Source organism: Choloepus didactylus, chromosome 7, assembly GCF_015220235.1.
Source record: "Choloepus didactylus isolate mChoDid1 chromosome 7, mChoDid1.pri, whole genome shotgun sequence".
Taxonomy (NCBI): domain Eukaryota; kingdom Metazoa; phylum Chordata; class Mammalia; order Pilosa; family Megalonychidae; genus Choloepus; species Choloepus didactylus.
This window is the reverse complement of record NC_051313.1, coordinates 83,273,283-83,301,115: the sequence shown is the minus strand read 5'-3', so window position 1 is coordinate 83,301,115 and position 27,833 is coordinate 83,273,283. Positions and strand designations below refer to the sequence as shown.

General features: G+C 37.0%; 1 protein-coding gene and 1 pseudogene across 5 annotated transcripts in view; both read left to right on the top strand.

Moving 5' to 3' along the window:
- The window catches only part of SMAP1 (small ArfGAP 1), a 247,140-nt gene that overhangs the window by 119,277 nt on the left and 100,030 nt on the right, over positions 1-27,833 (top strand). For 3 of the 5 annotated variants that reach the window (XM_037844143.1, XM_037844145.1, XM_037844146.1), the window contains exons 3-5: positions 1,017-1,102; positions 8,608-8,683; positions 27,128-27,208. In XM_037844143.1, the coding sequence (XP_037700071.1) occupies positions 1,017-1,102; positions 8,608-8,683; positions 27,128-27,208 (243 nt within the window). The remainder of the gene's footprint in view (positions 1-1,016; positions 1,103-8,607; positions 8,684-27,127; positions 27,209-27,833) is intronic. The other 2 variants (XM_037844144.1, XM_037844147.1) reach the window with 1 other exon arrangement.
- LOC119540108 lies at positions 9,848-18,672 on the top strand (annotated as a pseudogene).

Sequence of the window (27,833 nt, the reverse complement as noted above, 5' to 3'; positions counted from 1 at the left end):
TTTGAAGGAAGATGTTCTGTGTACGGTTGAGGACTGCAACTTATGGTAGACATCTGGCCATCTATTAAACCTGGATTGCCTTCTTGGGTGGAGGGGACCCTGGGAAATTAAAATAAAAAAAGGAGTTGTAAAAATGAATCTCTACCATTTACAGTATTTTGAGGAATTTAAGCTTTTTGTGAATAATATAAAATAATGTACATTATTGTTTTGTTTGTAAATCTTACATTCAGTGCTGTTTGGCTAGTCCTTACTCATAATAATACTGAAACTTAATTAAACTGGTTGAAATTATTACCAAATTATTTTATGCTTCCTGAGCATTTGTGCTTATACTTAGGGTTCATGGATTTGAGGGAGAGAAATCTATGAACTCCTGAAACGGTATGTAAAATTTGTCCATTAGGCACAGTTTTTTGGATGGAGAGGATCCATAGCTTTCAGCTGAACCTCAAAGGAGTTAATAACCCCCCCCAAAATTAATCCTCTGCCATAAAATCCTAGATGAGTGCTATTTCTCTTTAATCTGACCTCCAGTGTGATCTTGATTGTAAATCATGAGAATCCCAGCATATTTTGAAGCACAAAACAAAGAAAACTTATCTTGAGTTGTTAGCTCTGGAAATGACAGCATTGTTCAAGTAGTATATTTAAAATAATAATAACACACAAACTACTAGGGAATCCACTTTTAGGAAGTACTGAGTATAAGTAAATTTGGTATTGTTTTCACATAAAAAGACATTTAGAAAAATTGGATCCGCATATGTTGTAAAAACTTTAATTAAATATATGATCCATTTTGAACTCATGAGTAATTAATTTCATAGTTGTGATTTAAAATATTTTTCTAAGTTGAAGAATATGTGTTGGTAATAATAAATGTTACCTGTTATTTATTTGTATATATGTTCCTGTTATTTATTTGTATATATGTGTGTATGTATCTATGAATAAGAATTATTTTTTATCATTCATGTGAATAATGAAAATAATTGATTTTTTTTTTCTTATAGTGCATGCAAGATATGGGAAATACTAAAGCAAGACTACTCTATGAAGCCAATCTTCCAGAGAACTTTCGAAGACCACAGACAGATCAGTATCCTTTAAGATTTATTATGGGTTTGACAAGAATTAATCCGCTTTTCCATTTCATATTTTATTTTTTAGATTTTAGGAAGGTATACACTTTATCCTACTATAGTTCATCAAAGATAGAAATTGATTTGCCCTAAGCTATGCTTTGTATATAGTAGATTTTCAATAGGAATCTGGTAATACATGATTCATGGAGTATTTTAGTATAATTATTACTAAGCATAAAATTTTATGATTGATTCTTCTTGATTGATGTCTACTTCTTGACTGGGAAATATATATATATATATAAATAAATATATATATATATATAGTTAAAGATTTGCTTTGTGAGTCTCCTGAGATTTAAGAAAAAAAATTTGCCAAGAGATTTTCTTTGATCACTTCTATGTAATAGTTATATACTTACATGAAGCAGTTTGGCATGGGATGCATATAAAAGGCAAATTACATGGTTATCATAAGTGCTAAAGTAGTTTGTGCTGGTATTTACTATTGACAGTCAGTCTTTGTTACATGTTATGTAACTGTGTTGCCTTGCAAATCTGCCCTGTGAACGGATACAATATTTTCTCATAGACAGTGAGAATATTTTTCACATTTGTTAAAGATAATATCATTTGATTCCAAGGATTTCTCAAACTTCAACATGAGTTTGAGAAAGCTTATCATAATTGTACTGCTGTATAAAAAGATTATCTAGTTGATTGTAGGTATTTGTGATTCTTTCAAAAGGTGACATTTATGGTTTTGAAAAAATGTAGTTTCTTAAAGATCAGTCATGTATTACCTATTTGTATAGTTAAACAGTTGATATGATCACACATTGAAAAAATATGTGATCTTTTTCACACAGAGATACAGGCCATTTTTATTTTCATATTTTGACAGAAATCTTTTAAGTGATAGTGGAAAGTTAGTATTTTGCATTTGGCCTTTTCTGTCTCTTCTCTTCTCACCATCCTCCCACAAATTTAGCAATCTTATATTGGAGACAGTTTTGGGTAGGAAAGATCCTAGAGTAGAAGTAGAAGGTGGAGCTCAGGGATAAGGAATTGTGTAAGCAAAAGTATGGAGGAGACAGGGAAATCATGTAGAATACTAGTGCAGCCCCACAGTGAGCAGTGATGAAGATAGAAATTAGATAGTAACATTGAAATTATACAGGAAGGAATTGGAGAATTGGAAAAAAAACTTGTGAAGGCAGGAGCGGCTAGAGTAGGTGAAGACTGGCTTTTCCTCTGTGCAAGGCAAGATTATCTCAGAATTTCTAGCTTGAGAAACTGTGAAGCTTATTACCTGAGAGAAGGAATTCAATACCAGATGGAAGTCTAAGGGTTGGAAATAAAAGATAATGAGCCATGTTTATTACTTTGGGGCAGGTTGAGGTATCTGTTGGACTTAAACATGGAAATACCCAATTGGTAGCTGGAAACAAGAGTCTCAACCCCAGAAGAGAGCAGGAAATTCAGATTGGGGGGTCACTTTTGTGTATAGAAGATATAAAATGCTAGATGAGGTTAAGTTCACCTAGGACAGTAGTCCTTTACTGTTTTTGATCTTATTGAGAATCTTGGGAATGCTGTGGTCCTCCTTCTCTGAAAAATGAAGGCCTAGGGCAAACTCTAGAGAATGGAGAATGATAGAAGGAAGTATAGCCAAGCAAACAGATTAACCTTCCAAGTGGCTGTTATTGACTACTTGCTAGTATATTAATTTATTCCTCCTCTCTGCCCACCCCTGCCCCTCATGCCTGAGTAGACATTTAAGACCTTTCAAATTGAAGAACACCCCTCTTTTGGAAGTCCATGTGGTGTATGTGTGGGGAATGGGATGTGGGTTGGGTTAGGTTTGGTATGCTATTTTGGCCTCCATGGAATATTACAGGGAAAATTACTTGAGGTACTTGAAAGTTTGTTAGTATTCTTTATGTGGTATGTTATCAGTGAAAGCACCTTCCAAGTTATTCAATCGGATCACCTTGATTCCACCTTGTTTTCAGATAAGACTTTTAAGCTATTCATTGAAGGACAGTATATAGCTTGTTAATATCCTCATGGATTGAACTCTTATATGCACTGTTTTGTAGCTTTGGTAGGAATACCATTTTTTAAGTAATGACCACCAATTTTACGATGAACCTTAGAGAAATAAAGGATTAATAAGATAGTGAGTTTAAGTATTTTTGCTAATAAATTAAAAAATACTTAGTCCTTATCTAAAAATTCTAGAAAAGACAGGTTTTTATAGTGAATTGATTGGTATCAATAATAAGTCCTTGACCTTTGAAACAATGAAGGTATATTATTAGAAACAGCAGCTGCAATAGCCTTACTGCTTAATAAGGGTTTGCTGTGTGCCCAAGCACTAAGCTTGGCATTTAATATATATTATCTTATTTAATTCTCAAAATAACCCTGTGAGATAGAGCATAAAATTTCTCTTTTGTGGGGCAGGGTGGGCTGCTCAGAGAACTGTTAAGAAACTTTCCAAAGCCACCAGACTTTCCCTCCTGTATAAGGGAACTTGAATATTATTTGATGAAGTTAGCCTGCATAAAATCAATACCATATTTAAATGTTGATGGCTTTTAAATATAGATAGGCTTGTAGTTTGGTATCTTTGCAACTATATTATAAGGTCTAGGTGAAGATTTCAAACTCTTCACTATCTGGCATGATTCATGCCAGGCTTTTGGATTATGTGTATGTTTGCTGTTATTACCTGAAGCATGCTTTTTTGATTTCTAAGGTGAAATATTACTTCTTCCAAAGCACTTAAAAATTATACTCATATTATATGAGATGCTGACCTCTTATTGTTCACAAAAAAGATAGTCAGCGGTTGTCAGAAACTCCTTAAATAGGGGCTTTCCATAAACAAATTCGAGGTAGCTGACTATTAATGATAGATTATAAAATGGCATAGTAAGAAAACCAGTCCCCTTTCTTGCTTTATTTCATGTATCACTCTAAAACTCAATGCCTTTGAAAAGCCTAACATCACTTTACTTTTAAAGATTTTATCTCATCCCTAGAGGTAAATGAAACTAAAAGGAATTAAATTCACATTATATGGGCTTCATTGCATTCGGAACAGGATTTTTCACTTTTTAAAAGCTTTATAGTTTACAAAAGTTATGCAGAAGCTGCTCTGAAATTGTAATTTTCCATGTGGGATGTGGATAATTATAGGCTGCATGTAGTAGTGCATGATAAATGATAAAGCTTTACATTAGTCTTTTCATTATTAGGATGGTGTGTCTTATCTAAAAACTTTAATTACTTCAGTTCCATGAGATGTATTGTGCACTAAACCTAATCAGTAGTTCCCCTTTGAGTTATTTGAGCTTTTCAAAGTTTTGCTGCTGTCAATGCTATGTGCCTGGAACTGGAAGATTTACTTCTTTGGGAGTAGATATTAATTTAGTTTTCTTTAAAACTGTAGCTTTCAAAGAAAGAAAAAAAAGTCTTAAAATACAAATATGTGTTAAAAGATAGTACACCAAGTAGTATTAATATTTTTCTGGGCTTTTGTAGTAGTTAGTTTGGGATTGGGGAGAATTAGGGTTGCCATAGTGACTGTTCAGTAATTATAGGAATGCAGAAGATTCTGAGGTATTTTCTTGTTTTATTTACTAAATCCCAAATCAATTACTTAAATTAGAATTGCTGTTAATATACTCCTTACCTTGATTTCCTGAAAATTTTATTGTTCTATTTCTATTTTTTTTTGGTTATGTTATTGGTCTGTATCAATATGACGAAGTCCTTATGTCTCATATGGCACTTTGAGACTGGAAAATGAAGATAAATATTTCCTGATCACCAAATCTGTTTGTTCTTTTATTGTTGTTTCTCATTTGCTCATTTATTTAAACTTGGTAATGTGTAAACCATCTTTGCCCCTTTAATGCTGTAGTTCCTATTTCCTTCCCCTACCATGGGCCCTATATTTTAAAAAATTTGTCTATCTCAATGCATTTATTAATAATAAGCACTAGTGATAATAAGTAAATAGCACTTACCTACATATCAGGCACTGTTCTTAGATCTTTACATATAGGAATTTATTTAATTCTTAAATCAATCCTGTGAGATAAGTACTGTTATTCCCATTTTAAAGGTGAGCAAATAGGGGAACAAAGTACTGTAAAGATAGAAGTTAACTTTATTTGTTGAATGCTTACTGTTTGTTAGGTATTTTGCTAAGTGATTTATATATAAATCCCCAAACTCTCAATAACCTTGTGAGGTGAGTAGTAGTATCTTTTTTCTTAACACTAGGTCTGGATGGGTTCAGAAGATTAGCTAACTTGAAGGTCACAGTAACCTCCAGTTAAATAACAAGTGCCTACTGGGGAATACCTCCTTTGGGAATTAGGTTGTAAAGTCAGCATATAATGCCTAAATATTGTGGTTAAAATTTACCCTGAAAACTTCTTAAATTGTCTATAATGACACTAAGTTGCAGACATAGATTCTATGTCTCCATAAATCCAGTTTTGGCTAGTTTTTTTTTCCTTTATCATTGGGATAGAATCCAGAAGTTGGCCAGTTGCCTACTTTTGTAAATAAAGGTTTATTGGAATACAGCCATGTCCATTCTTTTATAATTATCTATGACTGTTTTGGAGCTACAAAGGCAGAGTTGAGTAGTTGTAACATAGACCAACTGTCCCATAAAGCCTATAAGATTGACTCTATGGCCCTTTTAAGAACAAGTTTGCCAACCTCTGGACTAAGGTCCTTCCTTGGATGATTCCCATTAAATTTTAGAAATTCACTTTGTGGTGTGTTTTGGTTGCTTTTTTAAAAATAATGTTTTATGTTAATAATTAGAGAGGTCCTAGTAAATTCTCCTGCTCTTATGCTTTATTTTATTTTATTTTATTTTATTTTATTTTTATATCCTTGCAAAACTGTGTATCGAACAGATTAATTTTGGCTTCATATACTTTTTAAATTGCTTACTTAGATAATTTCTGAGAGGATTTCTTATGAGCAAAGGCAGAAACACAACTGTATTTGAATTATTTATATAAAATACATTAAGCCATGAACTCACATTTCCCTGTCTGTTATTTTTGAAAATTCATAGCAACATATCATTTGACTAGATGTTAATTTTATTTTTCACTCCAAAAGATTCACTGCAAAACTTAAGATGGCTGCTCTTTTCAAATTCAGTATTTATAAAACTGTCATATTTTTCTTTGTTTAGTTTTACTCATGGTGGTTAAATTATTTTGTATACTATATTTCCTACCCTAATGAATTTTCTCTTTAATAGTAATGTTTTTTGTCAAAAACAGGGATCTTTTCTTTGTCATATGTGAGAATAGTGAAATCTTTTCAATCTTTAATATATAGTATAATCTAAGCAATATCTAAAATAAACTGTGGTTTCTATCTTTAAGAAGAGAAAATATCGGTGTTATTCTCCTTCCAAATATTTAAACATAAAAGTCATATTTTAAGTTTTTAGATTTGTTTAATTACAAAAAACTGTATATATACATTTTTATGTTATGTAGCATATTTAACAGTAACTATCATTACTTTTTTATGTCTATGCAATTTTTTAAAACAATGTTTCATATTATCTTGAGTGAAAATGACCATCAGTTTAAATAAATATTCTGCTGCTTTTCTTTCTTCACTGTTGAGTAGTTGTCTCTACAATGAAAATTACTCAATACATCCAAATTCAGAAGCCTTATTCAAAAGGCCAGTTAATTTTTTTTTCATTTTTTTCCTATTAGAAAAAAAAATTGTAATATTGAACTTGCTTTTACAGTCATGGGCAAACTTACTTAACATTTAGCATGTGAAATAGTATTTGAATAATGTTTTGAAAAATAACATTGCATTTTACAAAAATCTTGGCATATTTATGGTAAATTTTTGGTATAAGATTGGTTGCCAAAATGTTCAAGTATCCAAATAAGCAGCCTTAATGGCAGCTCTGGAAAAGGGTTTCCAAGGCTGCCTTGAAAATGAAAGTGCTTTTCAAAGAGATTTTCATTTGCTATCATTAGCAGAGATTAACTGACTGATTTACAAATGGACTTGTGATATTCAGTAACATCTCTGAGAAGTTCGATGTCAGGCATCCCTGACTACTGTTCTCGCCTGTACTGTAGAATCCCAGAGAACTTAAACTCTGTTCTCCAGTTTTAGTTGTAAAATGGTGCCTACCTAATAGGCTGTTCAGTGGAAAAAAGAAGAGACATACTTGAAAGAAAAGTTGTCTTTAAAAATAGCTTTTAATCACTCAGCTTACTTAATAAATTTAATGTCTAGATTTCCTGCCCTACTTGTCTGCCCTTTCACCTTTTCTGGCTCCCTTTCGAGTGTTTTCATAATGCCTCAACTCTTCAATACCCTTATATAAAGGTCGGCCAAGCCTTTCTGTTACCCCTTGCCTCAACTGTCAATTTAATAGGTTGTTACTAAATTATAAGTAGTTATTGACTGAATATATGTAGTTTTCCTTGCTTCAGGTGACTTTTCTTTTGAACAGAAGGATGTCTTAACCTGTGGATCCACAGAAAGATTTGTATTCAGTATAGTTTCCTTTGTAATTCTATATATTTTATTTTATGCATTGAAAAGCACTATCCCAGAAAGAGCTTCACAGACTTTACCTGACTAGCAAAGGTGTTCATGGCACTAAAAACTTAAGAACCCCTGACAGAAGAATTCCCATTTTAGTTGCAGATGATAAATCAGTGATTGTCATTTATGTTAGGTAAGTTGAAACTCTTCAAATCCCACTGCTATCTCTATCATTAGGCAAAGCTAGTCTTGACAAACCTCAAAAATTTAAACAATACTGACCTTGGTTTTAGCTTTTTGCCTTCTGTGTTCCTCAATGTAGAAAGGAAAAAATTGACCACCATTCTTCTAATACACAAGGAATTCTATATGATACACCCACAGACAACATGTATAGTGGAAAAGAAATAGGTTTTGAAATCACATACAAGGTATATTATCTTGGGCCAATTGCTTAATCTTTCCAAGTTACTGATACTTAATCTATTATGTAGAAATAATAATATACAAGTTTCTGGGTTGTGGGAGGATTAACGGAAACAAAATAAGTATAATATATAGCATACAATGTCTGGTATATTGTGGGTACTGGATGGATATTAATTTCTTTCTGTTGCAAATCCAAAATGAATTTGAATGACATTTTTAAAGTTTTGTTTGGGAGTGAGGGGACGGAATTAAGAATAGTGGTCTGTTACTTTTCTTTCTAGATTTGGGTTGGGTAGTTTTTTTTTGTTGAATGTGAAAACTTCCTGGAAGTGGTAGACTTTTTTTTTTTGGCAGAGAGCTAGGTCACAGAATTTGGTTTTAGAAATAGTGTGAGGAAAAGCACAGGCTTGGGAGTGAGAGAAATTAAATTTAAAGTCTAGGCTCTGTTGAGAGGGGTGAGTAAAAGAGAGCATTCATGTCCTGAACGCATGCTTTTCCTTAAGTTATCTGTTTTCAGAGCTGTGGAATTTTTCATCAGAGATAAATATGAAAAGAAGAAATACTATGATAAAAATGCTATAGCTATTACTAATGTAAGTAAAATCTGCATCTCTCGCACCAATTGATGTTTGTTGATCGAGTATCAAATTTCATAGACACACAATATACCTCACTTCTTTATGTAAAGATGTTACATATGTTTAAACGTTTGAATATTTTATTTTATTTATTGTCACATACTGTTAAACTCTCACAGACCAGAGCTCTGATTTAGAAAGGAGCATATTCTAAATAAGAGTCTGATAATTTCTTAAATGGCATTTAAGTAAGTTAATTTTTTGAAAATTTTGGAAAAAGATATAGCCACTAATTAAAAAAAGCCAGGAGAGAAAATTTTTTTGTTAGATTCTAGAAATGTATGGAAAAGAAAGAAAGGCAAAATTACTCTTCCCTAAGGGCTTTGGGGGGTTCTTTTAAAGCAATTTAATTCTTTCACAGAACTTCTGTCCAAAGATAAAATAAGTTGTCCAGAGGTCTATTGAAATATGGCAATTCAGTTGGTTATTATCAAGCATTCTAACTTTACTATAGTGTTCAAATGTGTTATATTAACTTTTTATTTTGGGTTGTTTTCTGATTACATTTTCCTATCCCACTTAATTACAGTTTAAGACTAATTCCCCTTTGATTCCTAGATTAATAAATAAGCAATAAATCATTTAATCTTGTGGTCAAGTCATATGTCAAGCAATTTTGAGACAACAGTTTTATTTCATTTTGCATGCAAACTGTATTTTCCTTTCAGTCCATATGTAGAAGCAATATACAAAAAAGTCATCAAATTCCAGCACACTAAGGCTATTTTAATACATTGTCTTTAACCTTGAAAATAATCTTATTAAAAAAATTTAAAGTGTCATTAGTGTATACTTTGGAGCAAAATACCCCTGTGGTTTAGAGTTTGGGCTGTATTTATGGTGAAAGTAGAAGATGAAATCTTTTGAAAGATTGATAAGAATTGAAAATGTTGAGCAATTAAAGCTGATTTTAGCATTATAGAGAAAAAGTCTGACTTTAAAACATAAATAAGAATTTTCATATGAGATTTTAAGAAATTATTTTAGTATATTTGATAAAACATACTGCTGTTTTACGTTAAACACCCTAAAAATTTCTAATTATTTTTGTTGTTTTTTATTATATTCTTACTTACTGTATTTTACTTCTCTTTGGCTACAATTTGGAAATTATTTTGATGTAGTAACTTATAAGAAAAATGCTATTTTATCTTTGGATAATAGCAGTTATTATGGAATTATTGTTTAGTTTCTCAGGTGTGATAATGGTATGCTTAGTTAGGAGAATTCATTTATAGGTGTTGCTTCCTGGAATAAAAGTAGGTGTCAAGTGTCATGATGTTTAGAACTCCTTTCAAATGGTTGGGTGAAACCTGAAGCTTAGTGTGTGTGTATGTGCGTGCGTGCACGCATGTGGGGAGAGAGAGAGGAAGCAAACAAATATGGCATAATGTTAACAGTCGAAGAATATTAGTGAAGTGTGTAGGGGTATTCAGTCTATGATTATTTTCCCTTTTTTAAGATTTCAAGAAAAAAAGTTATATACTCTTGAGTTTATATTATTAATGAAATGAAAATTCAGAAAGACTGTTATTCCATTACAAAAATCAAATTTAACCCAAGGGGAAAACATATTGCACCTATTAATTTCTAAGTAAAATAATGATTTTAAAAGCCAAGCTCATATTCTAGCAAATTTACAATATTTCTTCCTAATTCATGGTGATCAATGTACAAAAAGTAATCTTACATATTACTAAGAAGTACATTACATATTTATATCCAGTGTTTTGTTTTCAGCAATAGATGAACATTGATTCAAATAATAAGTTTTGATCATTTATTATGGTCACAGTCTCCTAGGATACTGAAACAAAGAAGACATGACATGACACTTGCTTTCAAAGAGGTTTAATTTTATAGTGGGGATAAGACCAGGTTAAAAAAAAAAAATAAAACATGGAACAAAATATAAGTTCCTTAAACAGTACATAAACTAAGTACTGGGGGAATCTTAGGAAGGAACAGTTTGAACACTGGTTGTACTGTCTGATGTAATAAAGAGATGTCTTGAGTAGCGACTGAGCTTGGTACAGCTGTTAACCACTATACTAAATGGTACCAAATTGCTTTACCTTTATAGTTTTTCTGTCTGATTTTTATAGTTTGTCTGTCTCCTTTTATTTTAGCTGCTGTTTTTTTAAGTGCAGTCAGTATGTGTTACTGCTCTTAATTTTGTTTCCCTGTTTTAGACAAGACTGATGCATTAAGGACCTGAAGGTGGCCCTGTTTCTCTGTGTAATGCAGCTCCCTCTCCCTCCCCCTCTCACATTCACATTTTTAATTTGTCATCATAATGAGCAAAAAAAAAGGAAAATCTAGAGCATAAAATGTGTAGGCAACTTTAATACCTATTTAATCCTGACTCCCTTACTTTCTCAATTCTGTCAGCTAATAATCTTTGGCAGTTGGTGACTTTAAATTAAAATGATCACTTATTTGTTCTAGTTCCAATTTATCTTATTTAATTTATGTATTTCTTGCCTACTTTACCACTTCTCATATTTATAATCACTCAAACTCAATTTCAGTTCATACATTTCATACAACAAAAGTAAAATTAAATCAGCTATTTCAAGTTAGAAATTGTATATGTTTCTATATTGTATTACAATAAAAAGGGATAGTACTAGAAATTTTATTAAGCTCTAGTTATAATTAAGTGGTGATTTTATGATTATTTAAGACACTTGAGCATTAATTTCAAGTCAGTGTGATCCCATTGCAGTGAGTTTGGATGTTCTTCAAGATAAAGAGGAGAAACCTAGGGGAATGCTTAGGTGGTGAGCTAGATTTAGTGTGAAATAGTATATTTTGGTTGGTATTCTCGGTTGCTTGTTTTGGTTTCTTTAATTTTTTCTTCTGTAGAATAGTGGTGATCATAAGGTCTACATTTCATAGCATTACTCTAAGAATTAAGTAAGATAAAGCATGCTACATTCTTAAGAAATATAAGCTATTATAATTATTTTGGTGAAGATGAGAGTGGTGGTGACAAAGACTCTAAGCAGGTGAATAATTAAGAAAAGTGAATAGCTGAAGCTAATTGTAAGTCTTCAGGTTATTAGCAAAATTTGACTTGAGTTCTATTTGATTAATTCCTCTACATTCTAGTCAGCCATTTAATTACGGGCTGCAACATGACTTGTAGCAATTGAAAGACTTATACTGTGAAAGTTTTCCAGAAGTCTACACAGTTCTTACCAAATCAGCCATAGATTTTAAACTTAAATACATTAAAATTTAGGCTTCTTCTACTTATTTGGTGCCTACTTGATTAAGTTTATTAAAGTCTTTTAACCCTGTTAATGATTAGTTTTATTGACGGTGTTTTTAGTATGATTTATTTATTAGTTCAGTACATGTATGTGTTTCCAGCTTTGTATTCAAGACATGCCAAGGATGTGACATTGGAAATCATATATTTAAAATGATTTCTATACTTCTGAAAAACTTGAGCTTCATGATATAAAGCTCTTGGGATAGCCATTTGAAAATTGCTATGATAAAATCTCCACTTAGAAACTATCCAAGAATAGCTGACATGTATTTGAAGCAGTCTCTTATTAGCAATTAACCTATAAGGTACTTTTTAGTGGTCATGTTATTTTCAGTGTTTTGGAGTACCACATTTTATCATCATAGTATTATTCTGTTTAAAAGCATGGCTAGTAGTATAGATTCCAGAAAATTCAAGAAAATAATGCAGTCTTTGAAAAGATAAAACATTTCACTCTGTGCTTCTAATAGTCATATCTAATATTTTTCTAGCTATTGATACCTTTTCAGAAAACATTTGCTCACCTTACCCTGGTAAATAGGAGTTGGAAACCTGTTTGCCTGATAAGTTTCTCTTTTGCAGGAGGTGAGTTTGTATAACTGTATTGCTCTGGGAGTTTCTTCACTCTTGGTTTACTTGGTATTAGCCTAGAGGAGAACCTCTGGGCTTAAGAATAAGCCCCTAAAAAGGCTACTCAGATTGGAGAGATCAAGAAATACTTCCTGGAGGAAAACAGTATCAACTCAAAAATTAAAGGATTGCTCCCATCTGCACATGTGCCCCTGCCATGACTGCCTCACTGAGTTGTCCGGCCTGGTCCATGCCTTCTGGCCTTGGTCCCATAACATGAAGCAGCCACAGGGACAGTGACAGCAGCAGCTCTGAGATGGTGAACATCAGGGACTGCTTGGTAGAAGAGAGCACCTGGAGGAGAATAGAGGCCTCATTGGACATTACTGTGGACTTGGTGCCCCTAGATTGCTACGACTCAGCCAGGGCCAATATGGCCACCAACCTCCAGTGGGTCTGCACCTAGGCGTATGGCCTTGACAGTATCCCCGGTGCTCTTAAAGACCTTTTCTACATAGATCATTATGAGCAGGAGCACATTAAACCACCTGTTATTAAGCTTTTGCTGTCCATTGAGCTGTACTGCTGAGTTTGCAGCCTCATTCTGAAAGGGGACCAGGTGGCCATATTGGTCATCTAGACTCTGTTGTGGAAAGGGATTTATGTGATGGAGAGCAGCTGCACTCCTGTGGTAGAACCTGACCTCAGCCATGCCCCCCATGAAAATGAGTCCCCACACATGGTGATGATCGACACCCTGGTATGGCCTACACTCTGGGCATGATCAGCATCGAGAAGGTGGTGACAGGTCAAATGCTTCTCAACCTTCGGTGCCTTTAAGGAGTTTCCATATGACCTGGAGGATGCCATGATGTTTTGGATCAACAAGGTAAATCTTAAAATGAGAGCTGTAACAGAGAAAGAAGTTAAAATAGTAGTCATTGGAAAGCCCAGCTCCCAAAGTTCCGCTATCGATGAGCACACCTTTCCAACAGGCAGTTACTCTACTTCCTTTGTTAGAAGACTTGATGCAAAATAGCAATGATGGTGCTGCTCTCTTAGCTGTAATATACTATTACTGCCTAGAACAAATGAAACTGGATGATATATGCTTGTAGGAGGTAATGTTGATGGCCAACAGTTGATATAATATCTGGTTTCTGAGAGAATTCTCAAATGAATACCTTAACAAATGCTTGTATCTAACCTTGGAGGACATGCGGTATGTGCCCTTAGTGCTGAAGCCAAATATGATGGTTTTTATTGCTGAACTCTTCTGGTGGTTTGAGAATGTCAAACGAGATTTTGTTCAATCCAGGGATGTTCAGGAACTAAAGATGCTAAAACGGTGTTACACCAAAAAGTAGTTGGCCTCCTGTCCCAATTTCTAATGTGATCAGATGCAGCTTCATGAACAGCCCCATGGCACCGAGCCCAGTAGGTCAGCCCTCAACCCAGCCGCCAGCTGAGGATTGCCACAGGTACTACCTGCACCCTGAAAAGTCTGAGTGTCTTGGGCAAGGAACCTCTGCCTTTAGGGCATCCCACCCTTTATTGCCATTGAGACGGAAACAACAAAAGTTACAGGGAGAAGACAGTCCTGATCAATGACATGGATCCAATTCTCTAACCTGAGTTGACAGTCAGCCACGTGGTGCGGTCATAATGTGGCCAGAAAAACACCCAGGCTTGTGTCTCAGCTAATGCCCTTCATGCTTCATCATGCTGCAAGCTGTGATGTGGACCTTGATTCTGTGATAGTATCAGCTTGGCTCACTCCATCAGCAAAGGTAGTTTGGCACCCAATATCATTAACCTGACCGTGCAGAATCAGTGTCACCCCATACCCATGAAGACCAATGGGCAAGGTGTCATGAACAACATCAACATTGAGGATGGGATAAAGAACTAGTGGTGGTGATCAGAACAGATACTGCTGCCCATGGCGATGACTTGGAGGTCTCCAGGGCCTCACCTCAGGCCACAGGTCTTACAGCAGGTGCCAGTCTCCCCAGACAGGTGGACACCTTGGAAAGTAAACTGAGAGTTTTTTATTGGAGCTGTTGATGGCAGCCATGCTTAACCCAGCAAAAGATCAGCAAGTTTTAACCAAGGAAGGTGAGTGTGGAGAAGGGAAGCCAAGGATCTTCGCATCCAAGAGGCCCAGTGAGGCTACCAGCCTCTGGCATGCAGGAAAGCTGCTGGTGTTCATGCCAGCTGTGACTTGAATAGAACTTTCACCCCAATTTGTTGCTTGGAATTCCCTACAGGCATAGATGCCACCACCCTGGAGGCCTCAGGAGAAATGTGTGGCAAGTATCTGGCCAGTGGTGATTTCTACCAGGTACCTCAAGTACAGTCTACTGATGGCTACTATCTTCATGTGGCCAAAGCTGGTGAGGACACAGAGGGAAGGTCTAGTGTTAGTTCAAAAAACTCCAATGCACATGATTCAGACCCTTGGACCATACTGAGACAAGATTCTGATTCAGATGTAGGTACAGAGGAAGCAGAACAGGATTTAAGTACAAGGACCCTCCTATAGTTATCACTAAATATGTTGGTGAGGAAGAATCAGCAAAACTACAAGAAGATACAAAAATAAAGAAATATGAAGATAAGGATGATGCCAGTGGCCTCTCCAGTCCCTGTCTGAGTACAATTTCTCAAATTAGCAGTGTCTCGATGGCTACTAGGAACGTTAAGCTGACAAACTTCGCAGAAAGGAAACTCCAGAGACTGAATAGCTATGAAACCAAGCCTAACACAAGCTGTTCTCAGAGACCAAATTGATGATGCATCAGGAAGCTGCCTAGCACCTTTGACGACATGGAAAGAAAAGGCAGAACAGAGGCTCAGCAGGCAGAACAAAGAAGATCATGCCAACTTCCTGGCTTCTGAGCTGGTCTACTCAAGGAGCACGCCTTCCCAGCAAGTCGAGTCCCTGGAAGCCCCATCCACACTGCGCAGGAATGCAAGCAGGAGCACAGACAGAGACTGGGAGGTGGTATACATTCCCAGTGTCTAGATGGTGTACATTCCAAGGACTCAGTGCCACGGGGCTATGTCCTTCCTCACATTTGTAGTTGAGTATACAAATACTTAAAGGAGCCCAGTAGCAAACTGAATAAACCAGTTATCCATAATCCTATATCTTACTGCTGTCTGGCTGGAAAAGTGAATGGACCTCACAAGAATTCCATATTACAGGAATTGGAGAAGGGAGACACCAACCACTACATCATCCTGTTCCATGACACTGACTGCCAGTTCAGGGCCCTTTACGGATACTATCCTAAGACTGAGAAGATTTGTAAATTGACTGGAGTGGGACCGAAGAGCATCACCAGGAAAATGATTGACAGGCCTTACAAATACAGCTCAGAGTGGAAGCAGTTCAGCCTGATCCCCACTAAAACCATGTCCGTTAATGTTGACACCCCCACCATCCACAGCCTCCTGAGGCAGCAGTGCCAAAGATGCAGACACACAAGTGATACTGATGGGGAGTGAAGGCTGGAAAGAAGAACCATGCTGATATCGATTGTTTTCATCCATTTGGGTACAAAGTGTGCAAAATCACACCTTTTCCAGAGGCTTCTAGATCACAACAGAACACCTGTTTTTTAGCTTCCAGCCCACATGGCAGATCCATGGTGAAGTGGGTAGAAGGAGTAAATCTTGCCAGGGTTTTTAACATAGTGGCTCTGTGGCTGCATCACTGTTGACTCTGAGGTTCTGGTGAAGGATGTGCATGTAGCAAGGTCCAGGTACTGGAGTTCCTTTCCTAGAAGTTCCCTTCAGTATAAATTGAACCTGACTTGAATTGCTTTTCTTGCCTGTCATCCCACCCCTTTTGCACATTACCTGACACTCTTCATGTTGGCAAGCCCTGGTCTCTAGTGAGATGGTAGGATGGGGATGCAAATGTCTTTAGAAAAGGAGCCTATGTTGGGGCAGTCTTCATCTGAGAAATTGCATGATATTTTTTGATTATCTACTGCTGATATTTATATCCGGTTCTAGGATTTCTGGAAAAATTCTTGTTCCATGCTGCTTAGAAAATGTTTACTGAAAATACCAGTTCATTAGAAGCACTGAAATCTGCAGTCTGTCTTCTGCTAAAATAACATTTGCAAATATCAAGATGCTTCTTTCTGAAATGCAATCAAGAGGATGGTAAAAAGGCAGTATTAGCTGGTTTGCCTAATTGACAATAGGCAGGTTGAATAAATTACAGCCATCCTTAAGTTTTGAACAGTGCTCTAATGATTTATTACCTTCAGTAAGGACAGATTTTGGTAAAGTAAAATATTTTTCACTCTGAGCATGTTCCTCTTCAAAGAGGATACACTTAAGGTGACAGTTCTGTTAGTAATTTTGTTATGTCATGACTTGTAACCTTATTTCCTTTATCCTGTCTTGGTTCTTGATTCTGGAAGAGAAGTGTGTTCTCAGCAGGAGTAGCTATTCTCATTTTAGATTGACGATTTTGTTTTGTTGCATATTTAAAAAACAATTAAGTGGTTATTTGCAGTTACATTGGGGAAAAAAATACTAAAGGATAGGTAAGACACTTACAGAAGTGTTGGTATTTCAAGCAGAGGAAATAGCAGGAGCAAGGACTCCCAAAGGCAAGAGAGGAAGGCAAGAAAGCTGGAACCAGAAACAGTTGTGTGTGGCTGGACAGCAGTGTGTGGCCAGAGAGAGACATGGAGATAAGACAGATGATGCTGTGGCCTGGTTAAGGAATATGGACTTTCTCCTTATAGTGTGGGTGAGCTGTTTAAAGCTTCTATGTAGGGATGTGTGGTGATTGGATTTGCATTTGAGGATGATGAAGTATGGAGAAGAGTTTGGAGACTTGGGGAAAGGAGACCAGTTAGGAGGACTAATCAAGGTCAGATGTTGGTCATTTCGTACTAGGGTAGGTAGTGGAAGTGCTGAGGAATGGTGAGAAGTGGATGGTTTTAAGAGATTTAGAAAGAAGACAAGAGTTCCTGTTTTTTCTTGCCTTTGTATTTTCTTCTTTTCTCCTTCCCCTTTCCCCCCTTTCCCCCTTCTCTTCTACATCTATGTTCTGTAGTGTCTTTTGCTTCATTTGTCAATGTAGTGGTCCCTTTTCTTCATTCCTTGCTCACATATACGTCCTCTCCTGCTCATTAACTTTTTTTGATTAACTTTATTGAGGTATAATTTATATTCAGTAAAATGCAAACATTTAAAATTACAGTTTGGTGCGTTTTGACAAATGTATACACCTGTGTAACCACACAGTCAAGCTATAGAACCTTGCCATCCAAATGGTGTGCCTTCCTAATCAACCCCAACCCAGCCCAGGCGACCACTGATCTGCTTTTTATCCCTCTAGATTATATTTGTCTTTCCTAGGGTTTCATATGAATGGTGTGATGGTTAGGTTCATCTGTCCACTTGGCCAGGTGAAGATGTCCAGTTGTCTGATCAAGTGAGCACTAACCATTACTGCAAGGACATTTCTGGCTGGTTAATAAACCAGAGACTAGTTTATTAAATCATCAGTCAATTGATTGTACCTGTGGCTGATTACATCAACGAAGGGAGTGTCTTCCTCAGTGAAAGAATTCACTAAGCTGGATTTCAATCAGTTGAAGACTTTTAAGGGAGAAGAGAGAGAGCCTTCATTTCTTCTTCAGCCAGCCAGCCTCTCCTGAGGAGTTCATCAGAGACCTTCATTGGAGTTGCCAGCTTGCTGCCTGCCGTATAGAATTTGGAATCCTGCATCCTGCCCTGTGAAATTTGGACTCGTGCATCCCCACCATTGCGTGAGACACTTTTATAAAATCTTATATTTTCAGTTATCTCCTGTTGGTTCTGTTTCCTTAGAGAACCCTAAATAATACAGCTTGGTACCAGAAGTAGTTGTTGAGAATCAGAGTCTTAAAATAGGCTTTTGTAATTGGTTTCCTACTATGATTAGATTCAAAGGCATTAAAGACTTAATTATTTCCATTAGTCAAGATAGCACTGACAGTTCATGGCATGAGTTGGCAATGGAGATATGCAAAATATCGCCGTTTGATTCTCCTAATGATACTCTTGTATGAGGCAAGCCTCTGGGAGACAGTGTTTTTGACACCTTAACAGAGTTTTATGGCGTAAGAGGTGTAATGATGTTGGCTGGTTGATCTTAGATACACTGGATACAGTTATAAAAGCAAGGGATGAGCTAAAGTCTTCAAATTTGAAACTTAAATGCTGTATGAAACATGTAAAGGTTTCTGTGTATGCCCTGAAAGAAAATCTTATTTCCTGTGGCCGCGGACTTGAGATCTCTGAAAACCAGGCCCAGAGTTTCATTGTGTGAGTAGCAGATTTACAACGTCAACTAAAATCTCAACCTCATAGTGTCTCTGCTTTAAAGTAAAGGCATTAATTGGAAAGGAATGGGATACTGAAAATTGGGATAGGGACATATGGGTTGATAATGATGGCAGTGGGGACACTGGAACCCTGGATTCTGCTGAGTCTTTGTTAGATAAACCTGTAATGGTCTGCCCTGAGAAAATGTCCCTCCTACCTCCAGCCTGCCTTGAGGAGACAGCTACCCAGCATCAAGCCTGCCTTGAGGAAACAGCTTCCTGACCTCCAGTCTGCTCTGAGGAGCCTGCCATTCAACCTCACCTAAAGAGGTTAACCCTTCAGTGACTGCTGAGCCTATAATCACCTCCCCTGAGGAAGCAGCCCTCACTCTTCCCTTGGGAGAGATTAATCCTGTTTCAGCAGATGAAACCCCCACCATCACTCTTTTCTTCAAGACCTAATAACTTGATTAATATCCCAACAGGCCCTGAAAGGTGAGGTACAAAGTGGGACCCATGAAGAAGTATGCTCTACTCCAAAGGAACTGCATGAGTTTTCTAATTTATATACACAGAAATTAGGAGACTCTGTGTGGGAATGGATATTAAGGGTGTGGGATAATTGTGGAAGGAGTTTAAAGTTGGATCAGGCTGAATTTACTGATATGGGCCCACTAAGCTGAGATTCTACATTCATTGTTGTAGCACGAGAGGTTAGAAAGGGCATTAACATTTTGTTTAGGTGGTTGGCTTGAAACATGGATCAAAAGGTGGCCAACATTACCTGAGGTCGAAATGCCAGAACTGCTCTGGAATAATGGAGAGGAGGGCATCTGAAGGCTTAGATTGATAGGAATGTTTGAGTGGATTTATCATGGAAGACCAGCTCACACACCCCAGGAATGTTCAGAGGACACACCTTTTACTAGGACTATGAAGCATAAATTTGTGAGACTAGCTCCATCATCCCTGAAGAGCTCTGTAGTTGCCATTTTCTATAGGTTGAATATTACCATGGGAACTGCTGTTACTGAGCTGGAATCTTTAAACACAGTGGTGATAATCAGATCTTGAGTTGGCAAAAGCCACGTGGCAGCAGTTAACCGCCAAAAGCAAGACGGGTGTGGCTACCATAATGGACAGCAGGCTCAAAGCAGCAGTCAAAATAATCTGACTTGTAGAGACTTATGGCATTGGCTAGTAGATCATGGGGTACCTAGAAGTAAAATCGACGGGTAGTCTACTAATCTCTTGATTGATCTGTATAAGCAGAAGAATTCTAGTTCAAGTGAACAAAAGTCTGACTTGAATTACAAAAACAGAGAGTCATGGCCCTTTAATCAGTTCCCAAACTTAAGACAATTTACAGTCCCAGAGCCCCTTGAATGAGGGGAAGGCCAGGTCCCCCTTGGGGAAAGACCTTGTCACACCACCAAAAATTTATACTGTTAATCTTCCTCCCAGCCTTCCCCAGGAAGACCTATGGCCTTTTACCAGGGTAACTGTGCATTGGGGAAAAGGAAATGATCAGATATTTTGGGGATTATTAGACACTGACTCAGAAGTGACATTAATTTCAGGAGACCCAAAATGTCACTTTAATCCACCAGTCAGAATAGGGGTTAATGGAGGTCAGGTGATTGATGGAGTTTTAGCTCAGGTCCGTTTCACAGTGGGTATAGAAGATCCCCAGACCCATTCTTTGGTTATTTTCCCAGTTTCATAATGCATCATTGGAATAGACATACTTAGCAACTGGCAGAATCCTCACATGGGTTCTCTGACTTGTGGAATGAGGGCTATTATGGTAGGAAAGGCCAAGTGGAAGCCATTAGAACTGCCTCTGCCTAGCAAAATAGTAAATCAGAAGCAATACCGCATTCCTGGAATGATTGCAGAGATTAATACCACTCTTAAGGACTTGAAGGATGCAGGGGTGATGATTCCCACCCCATGCCCATCCCCTACTGGGCCTGTGCAGAAAAAAGGTGGGTCTTGGAGGATGATTGTGAATTAACATAAACTTAACCAGGTGGTGACTCTATTGAGCTGCTGTTCCAGATGTGGTATCACTGCTTGAGTAAATCAGCACGTCCCCTGGTACCTGGTATGTAACTATTGATCTGGCAAATGTTTTTTTCTCAATAAGTGTTAGTAAGGACAACCAGAAACAGTTTGCATTCAGCTGGTAAGGCTAGCAGTATACCTTCATTGTCCTACCTCAGGGGTATATCAACTCTCCAGCCGTATGTCATAATATTGTCAAAAGGAACCTTGATTGTTTCTCCCTCCCGCTAGACATCATACTGGTCCATTATATTGTGTTGATTGGACCTAGTGAACAAGAAGTAGCAATTACTCTAGACTTCTTGGTAAGGCATTTGCATGCCAGAGGATGGGAGATAAATCCAAAAAAATTTTTACTTCTACTTAAGTAAAATTTCTAGGTGTCCAATGGAGTGGGAAATGACAAGATATCTCTTCTAAAGTGAAGGATAAGCTGTTGCATCTGGCCCCTCCTGTGACCAAAAAAGAGGCATAATGCCTAATTGGCCTCTCTGAATTTTGGAGAGAAAATATTCCTCATTTGGGTGTGCTACTCAGCCCATTTACTGACTGACCAGAAAAGCTTCTAGTTTTGAGAGGAACAGGGACAAGAGGAGACTCTGCAGCATGTCCAGGCTGCTGTGTAAGCTGCTAGGCCACTTGGACCATATGATCCAGCTGATCCAATAGTGCTAAAAGTGTCAGTGGCAAATAGATAGGCTGTTTGGAGACTGGCAGGCTGCTATAGGAGAATCACAATTGAGGCCCTTAAGATTTTGGAGTAAAGCCTTACCATCTTCTGCAGGTAACTACTCTCCTTTTGAGAAACAGCTTTTGACCTGCTACTGGGCCTTAGTCAAGACAGAAAGATTAATCATGGGCCACCAATTTACCGTGAGACCTGAGTTGCCTAACATGAGCTAGGTTTTGTCTGACCTGCCAGGCTGTAAAGTTGGGTGTGTACAGCAGCACTCCATCATAAAATGGAAATGTATATACAAGACAGGGCTTGAGTGGGTCCTGAAGGTACAAATAAGTTACATGAGGAAGTGGCCCAAATGCTCATGGCCCCCACTCCTGCTGCATTACCTTCTCATTCACAGCCCAGAGCTATGGCTTCTTGGGGAATTCCTTAACAATCAGTTGACTGAGGAAGAGAAAACTCGGCCCAGGTTTACAGATGGTTCTGCATGATATGCAGGTATAAACCCAAAAGTGGACAGCAACAGCACTGCATCCCCTTTCTAGGGTGTCCCTAAAGGACAGTGCAGAGGAGAAATCCTCTCAGTGGGCAGAACTTCGAGCAGTGCACCTGGTTGTTCATTTTGCTTGGAAGGAGAACTAGTTGGAGGTGCGTTTGTATACTGATACATGGGCTGTTGCCAACGATTTGGCTGTATGGTCAGGGACATGGAAGGAGCATGATTAGAAAATTGCAGCAGGGAAGTCTGGGGAAGAGGAACGTGAATAGACTTTTCTGAGTGGGCAAAAAACATGACGATATTTGTGTCCCATGTGAATGGTCACCAGAGGGTGACTTCAGGAGAGGAATATTTTAATAATCAAGTGGATAAGATGACCCATTGTGGATACCAGTCGGCCTCTCCCCAGCCATTCCTGTCATTGCCCAATGGGTTCATGAACAAAGTGGTCATGGTTTTAGGGATGGAGGCTATGCATAGGGTCAGCAACATGGACTTCCACTCATCAAGGCTGACCTGGCCACAGCCACTGCTGAGTGCGCAGTCTGCCAGCAGCAAAGACCCACACTCAGTCCTTGATATGGCACCATTCCCTGAGGTGATCAGTCTACTACTAGTGGTAGGTTGATTACATTGGACCACTTCCATCATGGAACGGCAACAGTTTGTTCTAATTGGAATATACACATAACTCCGGATATGGGTTTGCCTTCCCTTCATGCAGTGCTTCCCCCAAAGCTACCATCCCTGGACTTAACAGAACGCCTTATCCACCGTCATGGTATTCCATACAGCACTGTATTCTGATCAAGGAACCCACTTCACAGCAAATGAATTGTGGGTATGAGCACACGCTCATGGAATTCTCTGGTCTTTCCATGTTCCCCATCATCTAGAGGCAGCTGGGTTAATAGAAGGGTGCAATGGCCTTTTGAAGACCAAATTTCAGTGCCATGTAGGTGGCAATATCTTGCAGGGCTGGGACAGTGTTCTCCAGGAGGCCATGTATGGTGCTGTTTCTCCCACAGCCAGGATTCACGGGTCCAAGAATCAAGGGGTGGAAATGAGAGGGACACCACTCACTATCACCCCTAGTGATCCACTAGAAAAATTTTTGCTTCCTGTCCCTACAACCTTAAGCACTGCTGGTCTACAGTTCTTGTTCCAAAAGGAGGATTCTTCCTACCAGGAGACACAACAATGATTCCATTGTACTGGAAGTTAAGACTGCCACCTGGGCACTTTGGGCTCCACATCTGTCTGAATCAACAGATAAGAAAGCCGATTACTGTACTGGCTAGTGTGACTGATCCTCACTATCAAGGGGAAATAGGACTGTAGCTCCTCAATGGAGGTGAAGAGTTTTCCTGGAATTCAGGAGATCCTCTAGGGCATCTCTTAGTACACCCATGCCCTGTGATTAAAGTCAATGGAAAACTACAACCACCTAATCCAATCAGGACTAACAGTAGCCCAGAAACTTCAGGAATAAAGGTTTGGGTCATTCAACTAGGCAAAGAACCATGGCCAGCTGAAGTGCTTGCTGAGAGTAAAGGGAACATGGAATGGGTAGTGGAAGAAGGTAGTGATAAATATGAACTAAGACCTTGTGACCAGTTACAGAAATGAGGATTGTGATATATTTAAGTTATAGGATATCTAGTTTAAGAGTGAATGGTACCCAAGGACTTACAGCCTACTCTGGAGAGATTCAGTGTTTTTCCAGTTGTACGCAGGACTGCTGGGTATTGGTAGGTGAAATGTACGTCTCTTATTGTGTTCTATTTAGAGATTAAGTATGGTTTAAAGTGATGTGTATAGCTGCCAAGCTGACAAGGGGTAGACCATGATGGTTAGATTCATGTGTCCACTTGGCCAGGTGATGGTGCCCAGTTGTCTGATCAAGCAAGTGCTGGTGTAACCATTACTGCAAGGACATTTCTGGCTGGTTAATAAACCAGAAGCCTGTTTTATTAAATCATGTGTCAGTTGATTGCATCTTTGGCTGATTGCATCAATGAAGGGAGTGTCTTCCACAATGAGAGAATTCAATATGCTGGGTTTAATCCAATCAGTTGAAGACTTTTAAGGGAGAATAGAGAGTACCTCTACTTCTATAGCCAGTCAGCCTCTCCTGAGAGTTCACTGAAGACCTTCATCAGAGTTGCCAGCTTACTGCATGCCCAGTGGAATTTGGATTGTGCATCCTGCCCTATGGAATTTGGACTCATGCATCCTGTCCTTCAGAATTTGGACTTGTGCTTCCACACCATTATGTGAGACACTTATATATAATCTCATATTAACAGATATCTGCTGTTGGTTCTGTTTACCTAGAGAACCCTAACTAATACAAATGGTATCATACCGTACGTACTTTTGTATCTGACTTCTTTCTTTCATTATGTTTCTGAAATTCATCTGAATTTTTTCATTTACTATTGATCATTCCTGTTCTATTGGTGGATAATTTCTTGGTATGGATATACTGCACAATATAGCAATATAATTAGTGTTAATCCAAATTACTGCCCATCAGAAAATTGCTACAGTTAGTCTTTATAAAATTAAAGCAGTTGCATAAATGTTAGTGTTAGGATTATCCATTCACCAGTTGATTTGTCATTGACTTCTGAAATTTCTATCCTACTGAATAAGTCTTTGTGTTCTTTCCTGGAAAGAATGTGATGTTAAAGCTTTTTTTTTTTTTTGCATTAAAATGTTTTTTGAAATTACTAATATTTTTCAGAGAGAGTTTTATATTCCAGCTTCTGAATTTTAAAAGTGGCCAGACCTCTTTCTCTCAGCCAACTTTGGAAATAAACTCAGTACCCTCCCCCCTGTGTAGAACATGACTCCCAGGAGTGTAAGTCTCCCTGGCAATGAGGTACAGGACTCCCACAGATGAACCTGGCCCTTGGCATCATGGGATTGAGAATGCTGTCTTGACCAAAAGCGGTTAAAGAAATGAAGCAAAATGAAATTTCAGTGGGTGAGAGATCTCAAATAGGGACAAGAGGTTGATATGGAGGTTATTCATATGTATTATATAGATATTCCTTTTTTGGTTTCTAGTGGATTACAGTAGCTAGAAGGAAATACCTGAATATGTTGAATGGTAATCCAGTAGACTTGATTCTTGATGATAATCACATAACTAGATAGCTTTTATCATGTGAAAACCTGGTGACTGACATTCCCTTTAACTGTTATATGGATAGATGAGTAATAAAATAATGACCAAAAATATATAAATAACTTGGGGTAAGGGGTATGGGATGTTTTGGATGTTCTTCTTTATTTCTGTTTTGTTTTTTTTATAGCTTTTCCTTTATTTTGGAGTAATGAAAATGCTTGAAAATTTATTGTGATAAATGCAGAACTGTATTATGATACTGTGTACCATTGATTGTTATTTTGGATGGATTATGTGATGTGTGAGTATATCTCAGTAAAATTGCATTAAAAAAAGTGCCTACATCAGTTTATCATGTTCTCAAAAGGAGAACAGACATTTTACAATTAATTACCTTGCTGGTTTCTAAGGCATGGTTACCCTTGACATCCTAAATGCCTGTATTCTACTTTTATGTTATTAACATGAGTTTGTGCAAATACGTCTTTATAATACAAGTTGTCATCCTAAAAAAGTGATTTTGTTATGTGCTTTTTAAAGTCTCTTGTGCTCTACACAAACGAGTAATTGGAGATCTCTGGCAAGTAAATATAGGACAAAACAACTTTGAAGTGAGGTTTTAAAGCACATTTTTTACTTTTAAGACCGAGATTTCCTTGTATTATGTATTTTCTTCTAAGTGTAATTTCCATTAGTGGTCATTAATAGCTAGTTTGCAGAATTACAACAGAACCACAGTGTGTGAGGGAAAAAAAAGATAAAGCCTATAGTCTTTGGTTGTGATTCAGAATTACAATTACAACTAACTCAATAACAAGCAGATTGAATGAAGATTTGTCATGCCACAATGCTATTTTAACATTTACATAATGACCTTATCTGTAAGGGCAACTTTTATTTTTAAAAATTCCTCATAGGCACTATTGATATGATAGGACAATATAGAGATGTCAGTTTTATGGCTCCAAAGATCTACTATGCATTTTGTAAGAATATTTCAGTTATAGTTTGGCAGTAAAGAGAGCAAGAAGGTAATGCTTCCATTAAAGTGATCAACTACTCATGTAGAAATTGGGTAAGATGTGTTTCATCTAAGCTTTTAGATGAAACCATTTTCGTGTAAATTGCCTCTGCTGCATATGTATCTCCCTCATATTGCTTTGGGGGTAATACAGGAAATACAGCACTGGAAATGGTGGTTCTGTGTACTGAGAGCTTAAAGAAGTAGTATATAAATTACTTTATAATAAGTCTGTCTGCTGCTCAGCTGTTATTTTACATTGATTCACTCTTTTTTTCTCCCAGCCATATTTTTATTTTCTTAAATGGTTGATTTAAATTTTAATTAACTCTTTTACTATTTCAACTCTGTTTGATTTTTCATTCTTAAAACAGTTATTGTAAGGAAAATAAAAAACCTCTTGTGCTGTCTTGTTTCTTGGGAAAATGTGTCTTTATGCTTAGAACATTAGTATTTCAGTAGTAACATTGGCTAAAAATGTGAATGAGAGAAACTTAATTATTTTTCAAGTACCTTTGGTATGGTATTATCTGAGTACATTTTGAATTTTATATTCTAGTGAGATCCATTTTAATTCATACACTACTACTTTTAGAACAAATCCTTTTATTTTTAAAACTTTCACGTACAAATTTTTAAAAAGGAATACTTTGTCTTGATGCATTATTTTCCTCTGTGGAAATGATTTTAATTGCTTCTGTATCTCAGAAATACACGGATTTTTTGTTTCTTTTCTGTGCCTATCAATTCTGATTTCTTTCTTCTTGTTTTTTTCTCCTGTCTTTTTCGTTTGCTTTCTACAGATTTCCTCCTCTGATGCTCCTCTTCAGCCTTTGGTATCCTCTCCTTCTCTGCAAGCTGCTGTTGAGAAAAACAAATTGGAGGTATGATAGTGTTTTATTCCAGTATGTTATGTAATATTCAATGGTAAATGAATTTCTTTTACAATGTGCCATAATTTGGGAGTGCTGTAACACTTGTTTATATTTTGAATGGCCCCCAGTATTACATATGTTAAATACAATGTTTTATAGAATATTTTCCTATATCACAGGTAGGATTAAAGGGCTTTGATCTATATTTAATTGATTTTTAATCTAATTTAATTGATTTTTTGATACCATAGATATATTGCAGCAGTTTGTGTTTTTTTTGTTTCCATTACTCTCTTATACTTACAGGGACTTTTTTTACAGTTGCTATTGAATTCTTTGATCTTTTAGGGAAGTCTTTGATGATATATATTTTCTTTCTATGATTCTGTCGTTTTAAGCATTTGAAGAAAATTAATGTCAAATTATCTTTTCTCTTTTTAAGCTGTAGTAGCATTTACAGAGAAAATGTTATGCAGTGTGGAGTCATGGGTTTAGAAATCATCAATAATTGTTTGAATGCGTTTGGTGTAGGGGTGGAGCAAGGTGAATGATATTACCACCATTATTTTTAAGTCATCCCTACAAATATTTGAGGGTTTTAATTTTCTTTGACTCTTGACTTTTTTTCTTTTGT